This window comes from Oncorhynchus clarkii, chromosome 21 (genome assembly GCF_045791955.1).
Source record: "Oncorhynchus clarkii lewisi isolate Uvic-CL-2024 chromosome 21, UVic_Ocla_1.0, whole genome shotgun sequence".
Classification (NCBI taxonomy): Eukaryota; Metazoa; Chordata; class Actinopteri; order Salmoniformes; family Salmonidae; genus Oncorhynchus; species Oncorhynchus clarkii.
In genome coordinates this window covers 37,983,922-37,999,192 of record NC_092167.1, presented here as the reverse complement: position 1 = coordinate 37,999,192, position 15,271 = coordinate 37,983,922, and the positions used below count along the sequence as shown (strand labels likewise).

At 42.3% G+C, this 15,271-nt stretch overlaps 1 protein-coding gene across 3 annotated transcripts in view; it reads left to right on the top strand.

The window, feature by feature from the left end:
- Positions 1–3,308, top strand: part of LOC139378987 (Kv channel-interacting protein 4-like) — a 244,297-nt gene extending 240,989 nt beyond the window's left edge. The window contains exons 5-8 of one of the 3 annotated variants that reach the window (XM_071121661.1): positions 858–965; positions 1,207–1,311; positions 1,626–1,688; positions 1,798–3,308. In XM_071121661.1, coding sequence (XP_070977762.1) covers positions 858–965; positions 1,207–1,311; positions 1,626–1,688; positions 1,798–1,845 — 324 coding nt within the window. In that variant the 3' untranslated portion in view covers positions 1,846–3,308. The remainder of the gene's footprint in view (positions 1–857; positions 966–1,206; positions 1,312–1,625; positions 1,689–1,797) is intronic. The other 2 variants (XM_071121662.1, XM_071121660.1) reach the window with 2 other exon arrangements.
- Positions 3,309–15,271: the final 11,963 nt, after the last annotated feature.

The following is a 15,271-nucleotide window of genomic DNA, read 5'->3' as shown; positions in this document are numbered from 1 at the left end:
GAGAGTATGTGTGTCATCTCAATCCTCTCCTAGTTACCTACCCCGTTGCCCTAGGAGCATTTGACAGAAGTTGATACAAAAAAAGTGAGCATTCCAAGGTTGTTAGACGCTTCATACCCACAAGACACATGCTAACCGTGAAACTTCACTTAATTTGAATTGAGTCCAAATGGAATCCCCCCAGCATACATATAATTAACATTAATGAAGTGAATAATCTTGCTTATTAGGATAGAAAAGTTGTCTTTGCTCATCACCCGAGTTATCTGGTGTTACAAAAACACGGTGCGTTCTTCTGTCCAAGAGTACTGTATCACACTCAAGCCTATTTTGTAGGGATCCCAAAGCATCTCTACAAATCAAATAATGTGCATTATTTATTATCTATGTTTCTGCACCCCAAGGATATAATGTGTGTTAATTTGTTTTGTTTTCTGGGAAGAATATTGTTGTAAAGAATCATACTGATGAATGTGTTATGGGTGGCAGTAGCCTATCAGTTAAGAGCATTGGGTCAGTATCCAAAAGGTTGCTGGTTCAAATCCCAGCGGGGTATGTGCCCTTGAGCAAGGCACTTGACACCAATTCCTCCTCTGGATAAGAGTGTCTGCTAAAGGACTTAAATGTTATATATTTTAGACTAGATACTTCAATCACTTAGATATGATAACCGAACCAAGTTCAATTCAATTTCCATATCACTTAGATATGGTAACCAAAAAGAGTTCAGTTCAAGTTCATTCTTTGTACATGAGTAGAAATGTCTGTTACCAGTATCATATCAACCCATTAAGGCTTCATAGATATTTCTGATATGTTTTTGGTACAATTTCCAATAGTTTGTGTTTCTACTGCAGGACTTTGTTATGGGCCTCTCTATCCTCCTCCGAGGCTCAGTCCAGGAGAAGCTCAACTGGGCGTTCAATCTGTATGATATTAATAAGGACGGACATATTACTAAAGAGGTACATCGGAACTCGCGACGTAAATTGAGTTACTTATTGATGTCTATAAATAAGAATAAAATACTGACCTAGTAATTGGTTGAACGACTGATACTTTACTTTATGTAGAAGCAAAGCATGACATATCTTCACATTTTGGTCAACCAGTCTAATGATATTTAAAAAAGGATCCTCATCTTTTCTTCACCTTGTCTTTTATACAGTGTACTTGTCAACCTTATCTTTACTCCCTGTTTAAAAGGAAATGCTTGACATCATGAAGGCCATCTATGACATGATGGGGAAATGCACATATCCCCTACTCAAAGACGATACCCCTCGACAACATGTGGAGATATTTTTTCAGGTGTGTGTGGGTTTTTTTTTTTTTAAGTGCCATACATTGTTGCCAAAATGTGCATATTGCATTCACCATCATCATCAGCATTTATAGTATGGACCAATAGTCCAATGCTTGTCTTATTTAAATACAAGTTACCCTAAAGTACAGTAACATTTGTTATGTAGAATGAAATGAACTATTTTCCATCTTTCCAATTAGTTCCTCCATGTGTACTATTACAATATACATATTTTTCATTGCCTTCCCAACCTCTCTGACGTTCCTGGCGAACCTCTCTGATGTTCCTGACGAACCTCTCTGACGTTCCTGACCAACAGAAGATGGATAAAAATAAGGATGGTGTTGTAACCATAGACGAGTTTATTGACTGCTGCCAAAATGTGAGTTATTTCCACCGCCTTCTCTGCAATTGCATCACACATAATACAGTATTTAGTACCTCTGGTATACATTTTCAGTGACGTCTGAGTTCCTCTCTTTGTCCACCAGGATGAGAACATCATGAGGTCGATGCAGCTCTTTGAAAACGTCATTTAACTCGTGGCTGACCTGGAGAGCTCTGGACTCGACTATCAACAGACACCAACCAACAACCGGCATACAGCGCAATGGACCACACAAATCATACATGTAATGGTATGAAACATTCTGGAATAACTGTAAAAAAAAAAAAAAAGAATTGATCTTTACAATCTTTCCTTTCCAATTTGAGTTTTGTGGTTTGATTAAGTAGATTGAACTCTTCAAATCTCCTGTGTACAAAGACACATATATCTTAACAGCTGTGCTGCAGTCACCATGTACAGTATCTGCAGTACAGGAATCCAGCAAACTGGGTCATCACTGTTTCACACAGACACAAAATAATGAACCCTGCCTATTTCTAAGATGTATCTTCTTAAAATTGTATTCCAAACCTTAACCCTGATTTTATACCAAACCTTAAATCAAAACCAAAATGCAAATTTTTGTTTTCATTAATTTTTACGATATTGCCAATTTTGCTTTTGTGCCTGTGTTATCTAGTGGAAACCAGCAAAATGTGTTATCTTATGCCACTGCCTTTAAACAGATGGACAACAATGAGCCTGAAAGGTGAAAGTTTGTATGATGAATAGTGGCATAACTGTATGCTGAAATCAGGCTCAGAATTCCAGAATGTTCCTAACCACTGAGGTTTTTCAGCCACCACGGTCCATCCTTTGCTCTCCCTGCACCCAAGTAAAATAGACTTAACATTGTACCATTTAAAAAAAAAAGTGTATATACTCTAAGAATCCATGTGGAACGTTCAACTTTGTTCATGCTTACTTGCCAACTAAAATGAGACGATGCACTCCACGTTGAATTCGATGACGAGTCTGGACGGTGAAAAGTATCATTAGAAGCACACAGGTAGCTGTTACTTACATTGAGTGTGCGATTAGGAGAAACAATTATCTTGCCACAAGATTATGCTGCTTTTAAATGTACTGTATTTTATTTGTCCGTACATGTCTGTATTCCCCAGCTGTCCTGTTGACTTGTTTTCATTCATGTTTCTATTAACAATTTTGCAGGTTACACTGGTATGTTGGATTTTTAATTATATAGATATGGTAGATATGCTAGTCAATGTACAAAGGGATAGTCAGGTGGACAGTATTAAGCAGAAGCTCACTCTTGGGGGGAATTGATGGTCTTTTTGAATATGCAAGTTTATCACTGTCCTTTGCAGAGGGTCACTGGGGTGAAGCTATAGAAGCAAATTGGAATCTGTCATACTTTGGTTTTGAGAGGTAGATCAGAAACAACCCCTATCCCCAACTATCTAGACAATAAAAAATACAAAAAATAAAAAACATTATTTCACCTTTATTTAGCCAGGTAGACTGGTTGAGAACAAGTTCTCATTTACAACTGCGTCCTGGCCAAGATAAAGCAAAGCAGTGCGACACAAATAACAACACAGAGATACACATGGAATTAACAAACATACAGTCGATAATACAATAGAAAAACTCTATATAGGGAAGTAAGGCAATAAATAGGCCATAGTGGCAAAATAATTACAATATAGCAATTAAACACTGGAGTGATAGTGGAGGATTGGACAGGAAACAATATGGTGATAATTCCACTCAGCCTATCAGAGGGCAAGGTGGAGCTATGGCCATATTGCTTAAATATACTCAGTGTAGGGGTTGTTTCTGGACAGGGCCTGTGTTTTCCTTAATCTTGTTTGTGACGTGTCCAGTTTCCCTGCATATGAGGACTGATTGGCCCCTGCGGTCTCTGATTAGAGTCCCGATTGGCTCCAATCATGCTCAGGGACAGAGCATGCTGGGTAGCAGATGGGGCCCCTCCCTCCCCAATATCACTACTTACAGGAAGGATGCTTCTGCTCCAAAACCCTACTTTATTGTCCATCCCTAAATTAAAAGTTTGTGGAAAGCAATGTGGACATGAGCAAGGAGGTATCTGCAGTATTTTGCATATTCTGTTTCCTTAATTGGCAATAACTTATTTATCCATGTAAATGTACCCCTGGGAATGTGTTCTGGAGTTCACAAGAAGAAGCATAGTCTAGGGAAATAACTTGTTTGTGTACCTAGCTTGATTTTATTTGACCAAGGATTTTGTTCAGTGGGCTAATTATCTCCTTAAAACATGGGTCGATTTAAGTAAGGCACAGCTACTTGGACAAGTCCAGGTTGTACCTGACGGTTTCACCACCTCAAAACGTGTTCTCCCTATTGAACGTGTCTCTGGCAAAGAAAGTGACTTCTGTCAATCTGTTACTCAACTTTACATCCTAATGTATTTAAATCAATCATAATAGCATGAGGTGCATGAGGGTATTAATTGGGTGCTCTGAGTTCAGATTTTATTGCACTCAATCTGATCTTGGAAAATGAATTGATTGAACAAAGCCTGTTAAAACATCCACAGATATATGCACAGGACTTAAATTGTATTTATTTTCTTACACAATGTACCAATGTTATTAGCTTATTTGAGTAGCCTCTGTGTGCTGAGTTTGTGGCTTGGATCCATTACAAAATGTTACAATAATGCCACCTTGTGGTACTCTGAGCCTACCACTTGGTTCAAAGAAATAATGTACTTTGAAATATTGGCAATTCAGGGATGCAGACGCTGCCAAGATAATTAAAAAAAAATCCCACACCCATTCAAATAACTTGCAATGGAGTCACGTTGTTACTCCAATCTTGAAAAAACTAGTTGAGTTGAGAAGCATTAAACACATTAGGTAAAACATTGATGACTTGAATTGTATTTTGAAATAGAAGTGCTGTATATTTTCCTCGAAGGACCTCTATAAAATGTTAAGGAACTATGTTCCTCTTTCACTCAAAATAATATGCCATTTTGCAGGCGCTTTTAATCCAAAGCGATTTTGTCGTGCACGTTTCACGTTTGGGTGGTCCCGGGAATCAAACCCACTGCCACTGGCATTACAAGTGCCATGCTTTGAGCTACAGAGGACCACTCTAAACATGTAGGAAGGAAAGACTCATCTTTCTGCCATTAGCTAAATCTAGGAAACTGCTATCCAAGATAGTGTAGGTTTAATTTGTGCGGACCCATATAGGATTAGAAGGGTGATATAAAGGACCTTAAACTGCACTGGACATTTAAGATGTACAGTTGTCTTTGTGATTAGGTGAGTGCATTTTATAAGAGAGATTCAATAAACTGGTTTGAATGTTCATGTCCCCTGTGTTCAGATATTTCATGTGGTTGTGTCACTGTGGTGTGTAGTTATGTTCAATGTTCCCTCAAAAAAAAATTGTCACAGAGAAAGTTTCAGATCTGCTGAGCTCATACTTGAACTTTGAAAATGCTGTGCAACTTCTGCCGTGTGTTTACTGTGAACAATAAGGCTGTACTCGCTTTAAGTCAGTTTTAACCATGACCAAGTTGGCTACTGTGGCTATATGATCATAATTTAGGCCTACCAGTATGGCCTTGTATCAAAAACAATGGAAAAAAACACATCCCACATGCTCCGGGCATGTGCTGACCAACTGGCAGGTGTCTTCACTGACATTTTCAACATGTCCTTGATTGAGTCTGTAATAACAACATGCTTCAAGCAGACCACCATAGTCCCTGTGCCCAAAACACAAAGGCAACCTGCCTAAATGACTACAGACCCGTAACACTCAAGTCCGTAGCCATGAAGTGCTTTGAAAGGCTGGTAATGGCTCACATCAACACCATTATCCCAGACACCCTAGACCCACTCCAATTTGCATACCGCCCAAACAGATCCACAGATGATGCAATCTCTATTGCACTCTACACTGCCCTTTCCCACTTGGACAAAAGGAACACCTATGTGAGAATGCTGTTCATTGACTACAGCTCAGTGTTCAACACCATAGTACCCTCAAAGCTCATCACCAAGCTAAGGATCCTGGGACTAAACACCTCCCTCTGCAACTGGATCCTGGACTTCCTGACAGGTCGCCCCCAGGTGGTGAGGGTAGGTAGAAACACATCTGCCACACTGATCCTCAACACTGGAGCTCCCCAGGGGTGTGTGCTCAGTCCCCTCCAGTACTCCCTGTTCACCCACGACTGCATGGCCAGGCATGACTCCAACACCATCATTAAGTTTGCTGACAACAGTGGTAGGCCTGATCACCGACAACAACGAGACAGCCTATAGGGAGGAGGTCACAGACCTGGCCAGAATAACAACCTATCCCTCAACGTAACCAAGACTAAGCAGATGATTGTGGACTACAGGAAAAGGAGCACCGAGCACGTCCCCATTCTCATCGACGGGGCTGTAGTGGAGCAGGTTGAGAGCTTCAAATTCCTTGGTGTCCACATCAACAATGTGGTCATAGTCACTTTAACGATACCTACATGTACATACTACCTCAATAAGCCTGACTAACAGGTGTCTGTATATAGCCTTGCTACTCTTTTTTCAAATGTCTTTTTACTGTTGTTTTATTTCTTTACCTACCTACCTACACACACACACCTTTTTCTTTCTCACACCATTGGTTAGAGCCTATAAGTAAGCATTTCACTGTAAGGTTGTATTCGGCGAACGTGACAAAAACTTTGATTTGATTTTAACATGGAAATAGCTGTTCTATCATTTACAACACTGCCCCTTTAAGACTTTTCACCTGACTTGCTTTTCAAAGATGGCTAGGACCCGATCTAGGTGAGACTGCATTGCTGAAGGGTTTGTGAACCTTTGAAAAAAAAGGTGGGTCATCTGGAATCGGTGAGGGTAACTTGAAGTGGTCTAGTGATAATTGTTTTTGTTGGGCAGAGGAAGAATGCGCTCGAAGTAAAAATGAATGGGGGAAAGAAACGTGAGTTGTTTCGTTCTCAAGAAAAGGGCACCAATGAAAGGAGTGATAACTGGGGTAGCAGTAGATATGAACGTTGACCAGGAGAGGGCAAAGACTCCGGGTGTATGTGATGCTCGTCGTTTGATGTGACGCAGACAGGGTGGCGAGAGTGGGGAAACAGAAGTCATTGTCTCTTCTTTTGAGTTTTGAAGTTGAGTCTTTGCCTGACAAAGTGAAGTTAGGATATATAAGTTATCCTGTACGAGCGTATATGCCAAATACATTAAGATGTTACATGTGTCAAGCTTATGGGCATGTGGCAGAAGTGTGTAGGAGGGAGGGTACAAGTCCTGAGAAATGGGCAGAAGGGCATGAGACAAAGGAATGTGTAGTATTGGGGAAAGTAGTGGAATGTGTTAATTGTAGGGGTGCCCATGGAGCTGGGGATCAGACATGTCCTGTGCGGGAGAGGCAGGTTGAGGTTTCCAGGGTTAGAGTAGAGCAGAAGTTGTCATATGCTGAGGCCGTGAAGAAAGTAGAGGAATATGGGTTAAGGGGAAGGAGTGGTGAGAGTAGTAGAGATATACCAGTACAGAGGGATAGGCCAAAAAGTGAAATAAGTTTCCGTAAGATTGGATTTTTAGCATTTATAGCAATGGTTATTAATTGCACTGCAGGGATGGATCGGAAGTCTCTGAAAATGGAGGTTGTGGTGGCAGCTGCAGAGAGATATTTGAGTGTGCTAGACTTGACAGCAGAAGAGTTACATGATGTGTTTAAGTGCTGATGTCCCATCCTTTCAGGGTGATGGCATGAGGTAGGAATTAATACATTTAATTAGTGGAGTAGGGGGGTGTTCATTTTATATAATTTTGGAATTAGTAAGTATAGTGTTAGATGGTAGGGTATTTATTTAGTACATTTTTCTTTTTCAAGTCAAGTATAAGGGCGTTGTACTCCAGTCTAGTAGGTGACGGTAATGCAACAAATTGGATGCCAACTGCCGTTAAACATCAAGAAGAAGAAAGATGGCAAGAAATGCAAACATTTTGTGCTCCTGTTGGAAGCAACCACTCCCCCATTGTTGATTAGAAATTAGCTATAACTGGGCTAATAACTCAGACTAGCAAAGAATGTGAACAAATATGGCTGCGTGCAGCACTCACGTTGATCTAAAAACCAGTGCAACTACTCAGTCTGCTGTGCAACTACTCAGTGCACCAATGGGGCCCGCTCTGGCTAGAGCAAGGCCCGCCTCCAACCCTCCGACCAGTCAAGAAGACCGAAACGACAAGACTCCACCTACTTTATTCTATGTATAAAAATGTATGTAACCATTGTATAGGCCTCTTTTTCACCTGGCTCCTTGCCGAGTTATGTGAACTAGGTCCGTGCACGTAAAACTGCGGGACAAGATATCTCTGACTCATTAAAACTGTCTTTCGTTACAACTGAAATCCACTCTGTCCAGCGTCCGTGATTTGGTCTCAACTCTCCAGTATTTGAACACTAACAGAATTGGTAGCAGAGGATGGTTGTTCTTGAATTCGATCTATTATAAGTTAGTGTGAGAGGACGAGACTGATCACGGCTAAAAAATCAGACGGAAGAGTGACTTCCCCAGCCATTCATCTTGCCTCAGGAAATCTGATCGGAGCGCTCTATATAAAGGTGAGCAGAGCCCGTTATATCGAAATCTGCATATTGTATTATAGCCTAAACCAAATTTTGATCAGAAAGTACTGGGCGTGAGTATGAATCGGTGCCCAAATTTTTTACATAAGAACCTAAGACATTGATCGGGGAGATCTTGTTTTGCTCGTTTTTATTTTTTATTTTGTATTTTTATTTTTTATCAATTGGCCTATTATTAGAAGTGTAGTATGCATGTAAAAGTTCCTATTAAATAAGTGCTTACTGTTTAATTGGTTTTGTTTGGAAGTGTAGTATGCACGTAAAAGTTCCTATTGAATAAGTTCTAAACTGTTTAATTGGTTGTGTTTAGAGATTTAGTTAATTAATAGATCGACTGAATCTGCATGTAAAAGATCCTATTGAATGAGTTGTAAACTGTTTAATTGGTTATGTTAGAGGTGTAGTCGAGTAGATACAGGATATGTAAGTTTGGCGTTCCACAAGACAGAGATCGGGAATGATTGCACATCAAACAATAAACATAATATGAACCAGAGTTGACATTCCATGATTTGGAGATGGGGGAAATTAAATTGAAAGAAACGTTTGTCGCGGAGTAGGTTGGGATACGTAACTGGGCTATTAGGCACACGTGCTGAAAGACAAAGCCACCTTAGTATCGAATGGCCGTGCAACTTTGACAGCAGCCGGGCTGGAATACTGATTTTCGTTTTTTTTCATTCCTGTTGATATTGCCTAAAGTTTAAAATGATTCTGACAATTGCTATAGAATCGCTGGAATTTACTGATATAAGTTCATAAAGGAACTTACTGAATTGTTTCTAGAAAGTATTTAAATAAGCCGCCGAGCTTAGTACAGACTTTGTTTTACAGACGCTAAAAGCTACACACTGATTTTGGGGTTTTTCTATTCTATCCATATTTCCTAAATATATAGAATTATTCTGACAATTGCTATAGAATCGCTCGAATTTACTGATATAAGTTCATAAAGGAATTTACTGAATTGTTTACAGAAAGTATTTAAATAATTCACTGAACAACTCTTAGTTGTCTAGAAATTCTATCTATATTTCCTAAAGAGCTAGAATTACTCTGAAAATTGTTATAGAACCGCATATATTCACTGATATATTGTTCCAAAAGGAAATCGCAGAATCATTTATAGAAAATACCTAAACGAATCGCTGAACAAATTCAAATAAAATACCGGTGAAATACACACGTGGCGGGCGTCACATACTGATAACCCCCTTTGTCTCGACCAGGGACAGGCTAAGCATACAACGATAGAAATAAACACCACATAGTAAGAATTGAATATACCTAAATAACGCATTATACACATTATCAGACGAACTAGATAAAATGTCTGCAGCTACCACGCCCAAACTAAAATTCAATGATTATTTAGATCAGAGTATGATTGATAGAGCGGGAGGTAAAAAACAGTATGGGAAAGTGGAGAAAGTGTGGAAAGGATTACGGATAAGATGGACACAAGCAGGTTATTTTAGCGGAGGACCACCTACAGGGGGGAAACTCCAAGATATGCAGACAGAATTAGAGGACGCAGTAGAGCATGCAAAAGCGAGTGAGGCGGAGAGAAACAACATACACAGGTTCAAAAAAGTAGGTACAAGAGAGAGAGAGAGAGCAGAGGGGGAGCTCAAGATAGGTACATGGGCCATACAGGAGAGTAGGAGGGTGCTGCCCAAAAAACACACCAGACATGATGGGCGTGGCTATTGTGGCGTCGGGGGATGTTAAAGCTCCGCCTGAGAACTTGCCCACGGCTCCCCCTGTGGCCGTTTCTCCCTCACTATATCCACAATTGACAATGGAGGCAGTTCAGCCCCAGCCATACTCAAAGGGACAAAATCACCGGAGCCCGTCACACAACCCATTCCTGCCCAGGGCACCTCCCACAATACAGGCTCCAGTTCTGAGAATAGACCAAGGGGAGTTAAAAGGGGAAATTACCCTGGGGATAACGGCTGGCCATATGGTATGTGAACAGTTCGAAACTGGGATTCCAGGAGCAGGAGACCTCCCCCAGGAACGGAGGCCGCAATGCTCCTCTGTGAACTCTCTCACCTCTGAAACCAGAGGACACTTACAAACAAGATTAGATTCAAACCACTTCTATCAGACGGATAGGGAGGACTGTCATCAGAACATGGATATCGAAAATGAAGAAGAAATTGACATGGTGCTCACCCCAGCTCCGATGGGAGCTCCAAACGTGACTAAGATGCAGGAGCTGCTGAAATCATCAATAGCTCGAGCTAAGGAACTCAGGGAGCTAATAGCTAACCAAGATAACAACAGAGAGGGAGCCTACCGTGTGGAAGGCATAATGAGAGGAACAGTAACCAAAGTTACCGAATCAATGGGGTCCGAAACACTCCGTCGGTCCTCCAGAATTGCTGATAGAAGAGAGCGAGAGCAGGAGATGGCAGGACAGTACCCCCTGCGACCGACACCAGGTGATGCACACACTGTGGAGTACCAGCCCTGGAAAATGACTGATTTAACAACACTGATGGGACAGATGCCTAGCCTACATGGAGGAGCTTCAGCGTGGCTACTTCAACTGCAGACACTTACGTCAGGCCTGCAACTCTGCCTAGGAGACATGAAAGCACTTCTAGCAAGAGCCACCGACCACGGAACCATGGAGGCCCTCATGACAGCAGCTGACCTTGGATGGCGGGCCCCAACACTGCCCATAGACCACTTCCGTACCAGATTATGGGAAGTTCTACGGAGAGCATACCCTACAGAAAGAAACCATGCCACCTTATCCTCCTTTACAATCAACCCAGGTGAGCAACCTGCAGCATACCTGGACAGGGCTAAGACCACATGGAGATCGGTCCACGAAGAACCATTCGATCACACTGATACCACACTCAGCATGTGGAAGGAAATGGTGGTCAACGGGTGTCCCGGAGATGTTAAAACCAAACTCAGAGGAACGGTAGGGTTGCTTGCACTTCCTCTGACCCAATTCAACACTCATGTGCACCACCATGTGACCCAGCACAACAAGGAAAGAGGGGGTGCTGAGAGCCAGGTGCAGTCCCTCCAGGTACAACTCCTGAAACTCCAATTGAAGGAAGCACAACAAGGAGAAAAACCTAAGAAACAGATGGTGGCGGAAGAAACGAAGGAGACGGGCACCAAAACAGACATCTCTCAAATAGTGGCCCAGACTATCTCCCAGATGATTCAACAGCAGGCCGGTCCTCAACCAGCCAACCCGGGGCCTTGGTATCCCCCGCAACCACAATTTGCATACCAGCCGCAATGGATACCAGGCCATCCAAAAAGAGGGGTTTGTTTCAACTGTAGAACTCCAGGGCACTACTCACGAGAGTGTCCATACCCACTCACACCACAACAACGCCAGTGGAACTCTACGAGAGGTCCATATGGGAAGGAAAGGGGTGGAAATAGACCTCAACAGTACGAACATCAGCAACCAGGACCCACACCCATGCATCAGCAACCCGCATACAACCAACCGCAGTTCCAGGGAATGACTGGGAGCACCATCCCCTGGTCATAGAAATGCCAACCACCCACGGCAGAAGAAGGAAACAGCAACTCCCAGACGGTTCACATGTCACCCTTCAATCAGCCATCAACCCTCAACCAGCATCGGCCAAATTAGCTGAAATCATCGGATTGACGCAGGTCCTCATCAGAGGAAAAGGAAAGACTGAATATCTATACAGACTCAGCCCATGCCCATGAAGCAGGCCACACTGATGGACCCAGAACTTTTATGAGAAACACATGGCCCCACACACGAAGGCAAACTAAAGACCCTCCAAAAAGGCCTCGCACATCTGGTGGCACCCTCACATAAAAAATATGACTGACTTATTTTATGACGATGATTTATTTTGTGACGAATGCAATGGTTGTGACAGACACAACCCAAAGAAACAATATCAAACACCAATGGACCTTAGGATAGACTACACCGACATGGGCCCCGAAAATTTATCTAAAGGCAAACTCTATCTCCTAGTCATAGTAGATAGGTTCTCCAAATGGGTAGAGGCAATACTAACAAAAGGGGAGGATGTTAGGTCAGTCTTTTAAGTGGCTACAAACCAAACTAATACCCAGGTATGGCATCCCAAGACAAATCAAATTTGACAAATGGCTCACATTTAACAAACACCTGAGACAGGTGGAAGAAAGATTTGGCATAACCCACAGATTTGGATCTGTGTACAGGCCCCAATCCCAAAATCTGGTGGAACGTCAAACCAAAAGCTAAGATAGCTTTGGGATAATGACTGGTAGAGTCATGCATGGTCCACCAAGGGAGGGAGGTCATATGCCCGCCCTTGATGTACAACAAATTGTAATGTCTAATTATGTGAAAAAACTGACGGTTCTCTCTGCAGCACTCTCTACCCAGGTTCACAAGGTCCAGGAGGGGGAGCTGCCGGGGGACACGCCACTACTGAAGGTAAAGGTTGGTGACGGGGTGAGGGTTACAGTCCACAAGAGAAAGTGGCTGGAACCCAGGTGGACTGGACCGTACGAAGTGAAGGAGGTTACTTCACACTCAGTCCAGGTCAAAGGTAAATCAGGCACACCTTGACACCGCCTTACACATTGCACCCCAGCCCCAATTCCTTCTAGAACACTGACTGAAGTCAGAGCTGATTTGAGCGGCCTAAATTCGATTCCAAATGAAGACACTCCTTCCTCAGGTGATGCGGCATCAAACTCCGCCTCCCCTGAGAAGGGAACCTCGCCCAGTTAGAGGGAAATTTCTCCCTCTCTGGGTGAGGCTGGGGATATCTGGTCCCTTATTTGTGATATTCCTACTGATATTTGGAGTAACCCTAGGACTTTCACATGGTTAATTGAACAACTATTTCACCCTGCCACATCACATACACCAACCCCTACACATGTCCCTAACTCCTTTCCTGATATCACTCCCTCCAATCACTCCCGTCCCAAACGTAGCACTACACCTACAGACCCACCATGCAAATCAGACAAGGTTAGGAGCACCACCTTATGTATACCCACGATTGCAACCGCCACCTTTCTGCTATAGTTTTCACGTCTAATAGATGTGAAGAGGGGGATTTGTTATATAAATATTCATACACATAGCTCATATAAACAAAGACATTCCGTCGTAAGAACACATACACCCAGCCAGAAGACTGACCCCCTCTTCCTTATATAAACACACATCTCATCTCCCTCTAACTGGCCGGTCCCAAGAGCAAAGAACTTTTGCTGTGCACCAATGGGGCCCGCTCTGGCTAGAGCAAGGCCCGCCTCCAACCCTCCGACCAGTCAAGAAGACCGAAACGACAAGACTCCACCTACTTTATTCTATGTATAAAAATGTATGTAACCATTGTATAGGCCTCTTTTTCACCTGGCTCCTTGCCGAGTTATGTGAACTAGGTCCGTGCACGTAAAACTGCGGGACAAGATATCTCTGACTCATTAAAACTGTCTTTCGTTACAACTGAAATCCACTCTGTCCAGCGTCCGTGATTTGGTCTCAACTCTCCAGTATTTGAACACTAACACTTTAGACCTGGGACTCATAATTCATTATTAGGTACAAGAGAAAAGCAGCAGGCTCCGGACCTTGTAGGGTAAGAGTACTCAGTACCCCTAGTGTATGAGTCGTGCCTGTCAATGCGATAGAATCCTACTCCAATGCGCTCTGCCTACAAGAAAATCTCTTGCAGTTAGTTTTGTTTCGGTATATTACATTGAAAGTGGCTAATATTGCGTTGATTCGATCACAATTCTCACTGTAGAAGGAATCGTTGATAGTGTTAATAACGTGTTAAACTGCAGTTGAGTGAAGTTCAATCTCGTTCTCTGCACAGGCTCATAGTTCTTGTACTTGGCAGTCGGAGGGGAGGTGCGCGTTTAGAGGGAACATTGGTTATGTGTAGAAGTGTTGCACTTTCACTCGGTGTATGAACCCACTTTTTATTTATACCTAACAAAAATAAACAATTAAGGATTTTACTAAGTCACTGTTCATAAGGAAATCAGTCAATTTAAATAAATAAATTAGGCACAAATCTATAGATTTCATATGACTGGGCAGGGAACCACCCACTAGGGAGCAAGGCCCAGACAATCAGAATTGAGTTCTCATCAGAAACTGTTTCATCAGCTGTCTAGTTGACTGGTCCCGCAGGTGAAGAAGCCGGATGTGGAGGTCCTGGGCTGGCGTGGTTACACGTGGTCTGCGGTTGCTAGGCTGGTTGGACATACTGACAAATTCTCTAAAACAACAGAGGCAGCCTATGGTAGAGAAATGAACATTATCTTCTCTGGCAACAGCTCTGTGGACATTCCTACAGTCAGCATGCTCCCTCAACTTGAGACATCTGTGGCAGAACTGCACATTTGAGTGGCATTTTGTCCACAGCACAAGGTGAAACTGTGTAATGATCATGCAGTTCAATCAGCTTCTTGATAAGCCACACCTGTCTGGTGGATGGATTTTCTTGGCAAAGGGGAAATGCTCACTAACAAATAAGCTTCTTGTACTTATGGAAAATTTCGCCACAACGAATCACGAAATCATGGGACCAACACTTTACATGTTGCGTTTCTTTGTTCAGTATATGAGGCAGTCAAATTAAACTGTATTCTATATCACTTAATGTATTTTACATCTTAGTCTTGCGTAGAAGTAAAAAAAAAAAAAAAAAAACATTTTGGGGGGGGGGATCTGTACTATTTATATCGACTTACCTCACTAAATTCCTAAAGATAATTATGTACTTTTTACACCATACATTTCCCTGACACCAAAAAGTACTTTGAATGCTTTGCAGGACAGGAAAATGGTCTAATTCACATACTTAAAAAGAGAACATCCCTACTGCCTCTGATCTGGTGGAAATTGTGTCAGTGTGCTCCTGGCTATCCGTAATGAAAATAGTTCTGTCCGGTAGGCT